At 37.2% G+C, this 4353-nt stretch overlaps 1 protein-coding gene across 1 annotated transcript; it reads left to right on the forward strand.

The window, feature by feature from the left end:
- Window positions 1–1377: 1377 nt before the first annotated feature.
- Window positions 1378–4341, forward strand: LOC106742705 (deoxyhypusine hydroxylase). The gene is made up of 4 exons (XM_014615901.1): window positions 1378–1696; window positions 1789–2113; window positions 2214–2534; window positions 2869–4341. The coding sequence occupies exons 2-4, from the start codon at window positions 1837–1839 to the stop codon at window positions 3183–3185; spliced, it is 915 nt and encodes a 304-aa protein (XP_014471387.1). The 5' UTR covers window positions 1378–1696; window positions 1789–1836; the 3' UTR covers window positions 3186–4341.
- The last annotated feature ends 12 nt before the right edge of the window (window positions 4342–4353 follow it).

Genomic DNA, 4353 nt, shown 5'->3' on the forward strand with positions numbered 1-4353 from the left:
CTATATAACTATAATATATCTATACATTGTCCGATGGATGTCCTGTGAATGTCCTTATGGTATGTACTGGATATCTTTAGAGCGTTCCTTTGGAGGTCTGCTACTATATGGGTATATAGTTAGATATTTTTCAATTGTGCCACATCAGCTAAAATGTGTAATTTTTACACACAAAGAAACTCAAGAAATATCGTAAGTTATATTATTATATATCCGGGTAGCGATATGTCATATGTCAGTCATATTTTAATTACTGGACGTCACTTGTACTAACGTGTATTCCAGCAGTAATATTAGTCTCTCTCTCTCTCTCTCTCTCTCTCTCTCAATATTGGCTTTCAGTATTTCTTGAGAGATAACACCCCTATGTTCCTCAACGAATAAAATAAGGATGTCGTTTACCAAATTGCGTTCTGTCGAGGCAGCAACGACTTCGTCCAGAAAAATGGCGGGTTCGAAGCGAAAAAAGGCCGCATACGAGTCACCAACAAGTGCGGACATGTTTGTTAGGTGGCCTCGCGAGTACGCGACCGAGAGAATTTCGCGACGAGTTCGCAATGGATACGGCGGATCTTTATAAACACAAATGGAAAGCGACGCGGACAAATTGGATAACGAAATGAAAAAACGTACTTACCGTGAGCTGGTTCGGCTGTTACTCCTCGGTCGATGGTTATTGTCTCCTGCTCCACTTGGCGATTACTCTGGGATGTGGCTCCTCCGTAATATCGATGAAAGATATCCGTACGAATTCGCAAGTACCTTTCATGTCACGGGTCACTCGCGGGTATGTTGGGTGAGGAAGATTCCGGTACTCGATACTTATGGATACGAGCTTTTGTATCTGAGCGCTGATTTACCGATATGTGGCGATGTACCGGCGTACATATACCAGTGTGACCAACTCGCTGAGAACAAATCTCTAAATCAGAATTAAAAAATAGCACATATAATAAACCACGTTTTAAAGCGTAGCCTATAATGGTCAGTAGGAATATTCATGAGAAGTAAGAATAAGAAATCGACCAATCATATTCGAACGTAAGGAGAATAATCGACTATGATTGGTTAATTTTTTACTCTTACTTCTTATAAACATACTTTTACTGCCCATTGTAGACCATATTTTACGTATTGATTTGAAGTAGATGGCAAATCATCGATGTTTCAAACATCTATGTTTACTTATTGAGAATGTGTCGTACGACGAGTTTGTCGGATGAGCCGATTGGCTCTCGGATAGGGAATTCCTAGAGTTCCTAACATTTTCTCTAGATATAATACTATCTTCAGTGAACGAACGCATCGATATTTTTCAAACATCGATGATTTTGCCCATCCCTACTGCAGCGACAATCCATGTATGAAAACTTTGAAGATTTTTATTTCACGAATTCAGCAGTATAGCTAAAAAGAACAGATCAATTGTCTATCCTATGTGGCCTGTTCTTTTTAGCACTTTTTAGCACTGCACAGCTGAACTGGTGCAGTAAGTTGAAATGAGATAAGTAGATGTTTGCTAAGAAGAATTGGCCACATGCTTCACTGTTCTCGGTAAAACTATTTCCTCGATGAACTGACGTTGGAATGAGTAATTTTGCTACCACGTTACATATTGTTAGAGATTTTATCGGCACGACCACTTTATCCGTAACATTGGAAGCAGCAAACGTCTGATTGGAAATTTGTCGATTTTGTAAGTTATTTACGAAATCATTCTCTGTCTTTTATGTATATATTGGTACTAATTAATATTAATTACATATATTATTAATTATTTACTTAAAGCTCTTTTGGCAAGACAAAGCACAGTGGTGAATTTATTTTCTACACACAATGCAAGCAAGTGAGAGTGATGTTTTAAACATAGGCAGAGTCTTGAACGATTCTGCCAGGCCACTCAAGGAACGATTTCGTGCTCTGTTCACGTTGAGGAATATTGGTGGCGCAGTGGCTATAAATCAGATTCATGCTTGTTTCAAAGATGAATCTGTGTTGCTAAAGCATGAACTAGCTTATTGTTTGGGTCAGATGCAAGATCCTCTAGCTATTAGTATCTTATCCAGTATTTTGGAGAACCTGTCGCAAGAACCAATGGTACGCCATGAAGCAGGTGTGTACTTGATATACAAATCTCACTTAACTTTTGTGATTATTTGTTCAAGAATAATGAGCAAACAAATTACAAATAAAAAGTATTCATCTACTTTCAGGAGAAGCGTTGGGTGCTATTGGTGAGTACAATGTGATCCCATTATTGGAAAAGTACAGCAATGATTCAGTGCCTGAAGTAGCTGAAACCTGCGAGTTAGCGTTGTGTCGACTGAGATGGTTGGAGTCCAATAGTAACAGAGAGGACTCACGGAAGAATCCATATTCAACTGTTGATCCTGCACCATCTGCAGAAATAACAGATGTAGATGCTCTGAAGGAAATCTTGCTAGACCAGAGCAAATCTCTGTTCGACAGATATAGAGCAATGTTCTCATTGAGAAATCTAGGTACCGCAGAGAGCATTCTTGCTCTTACCAAAGGTAATTTAGCTCACAAGGATAAAACTATTATATATAGGGTGTTACAGGAAACCATTCAATATTTATATGGTAGATAGTGCACACCATGCTGGGTAAAAAGAATCTTGGTAAATATAGGTCGAAAGTTCAACTTCTAAGATATAAACATTTCTGTATGTTAGTATTATGTTTATATCTCAGAAACGGTTGAGCTTTCGATCTACGTTTACTAAAGTTTTTTCTTTCTTATTCGATATGGTGTGTGTTATTTACCATATAAAATATTGAATGGGTTTTTTTTTCCAAACCCTGTATAAACATCAATTAATTGACGAATATCGATTTCTTTGTGAAGGTTTGGAAACCGGCAGTGCTTTGTTCAAGCACGAAGTGGCTTTTGTATTGGGACAACTTCAGGAGGAGGCATCTGTGCCGGCACTGCGAGCGTCATTGGAGAACACGAATGAGAACGAGATGGTCAGGCACGAATGCGCAGAGGCCTTGGGCTCCATTGCTACTCCTGAGTGTTACGAGATATTGAACAAGTACCTGAACGACAGTAAACGAGTTGTCCGTGAAAGCTGCATAATTGCTCTGGACATGTGTGAATACGAGAATAGCGCGGAATTTCAGTATGCGAATACGTTGGCCAAGCTTCCTTGCACCGTGTAACATCTATCTTCAGAGTGCTTGATGTGCTTCTTTCCACAGAAAGCAAGAAGAGAAATATAAATAATTTCCAGAGCATCCAAACGTGTAGATTCCCAATCGAATATTTCAGGGAAACGCTGAATAATAATATCTTCAGATAAATTTAAGATAAAATATAAAATTAGACGTGTATCTTAAAATATGTGATAAATTTGAAACTTAAAGGTAAGATTGAACTATGAAAACTGTTCTTAATTTCCTTTATTTGTACAAAGTATTAAATTTATTTTGATATATCGGTTGTACAAAAGATAGCAATGTCGTATGTTTTGGTTCGACATTCATCACATTTCAAGCTTGGCTTTCTGGTAACATCAGATGCAGAAATGTCAAAAGTGCGATCAACGCGACAAACCTGTTATATCCATAGAGGTATTATAGATAGAGGAGGGAAGTCGTCTGAAAAGGCGTCGGCTGAATAGAAAGAGAAAGAAAGTGAATTTGACCTCTTCTCTCTCTCGCACATTCTTCTGATTGGCTGCGGCGACACCGCATATATAGATAGATGAAGCCCCCTTCTTCCTCGCGCGCCAAGCAAGAGAGGGAGGGCGGTTAACGTTAGCCCCTATACTTAGGTAAAACTTAAATATAACAAAACCTTATAAATTACTTCAGCGTCAGTAGCAGAGTGGGCTAAACGTTTTTGTCCGTACGGAGATCGATTCGTTTCGAATCTACCAAATTTTTTTTTATTAATTTTTTTATTAATTTATTAATTTTTTTTATGAAAAAAATTAAAAAAAACAAACGGGCGTGTTAGATGTTTTTTATTCATTTTCTAAAGAGGAGACGAAGAATGTCAGGTATGTAATAAAAAAAATTTTGAACAATATGTAGCAAAGAATACACGAAGTGTATAGTTAGAATAAAATAAAAAAATTTATTGGAAAATAACTATGTATGTATATTTTTTAAAACATTAGATGCGTATTTAATTATTCACCTTTGAAAATCGTTAGTTTCGTGTTCCGCATACGAATACGATTTTTCACATCGCACATTTTTTCGCTTTCGTGCTTTAAGCGTTTATCCACGTAATTTTGAACTATCATAAAAATAAGTTTATGATGATGATCAGATAATGGTTCTTGTTCGAAATTGTGTGTGTCATTTTTGAAAACAGAAGGTG

Source organism: Dinoponera quadriceps, unplaced genomic scaffold, assembly GCF_001313825.1.
Source record: "Dinoponera quadriceps isolate SergipeBrazil2010 unplaced genomic scaffold, ASM131382v1 scaffold589, whole genome shotgun sequence".
In the NCBI taxonomy this organism is placed as follows: Eukaryota; Metazoa; Arthropoda; class Insecta; order Hymenoptera; family Formicidae; genus Dinoponera; species Dinoponera quadriceps.

Coding starts and splice junctions, on each gene's coding strand:
- LOC106742705 (XM_014615901.1), top strand. CDS start 1,837: ATGCAAGCAAGTGAGAGTGATGTTTTAAACATAGGCAGAGTCTTGAAC. Junction 2,114..2,213: donor AATGGTACGCCATGAAGCAG/GTGTGTACTTGA, acceptor ATCTACTTTCAG/GAGAAGCGTTGGGTGCTATT. Junction 2,535..2,868: donor CATTCTTGCTCTTACCAAAG/GTAATTTAGCTC, acceptor TTCTTTGTGAAG/GTTTGGAAACCGGCAGTGCT.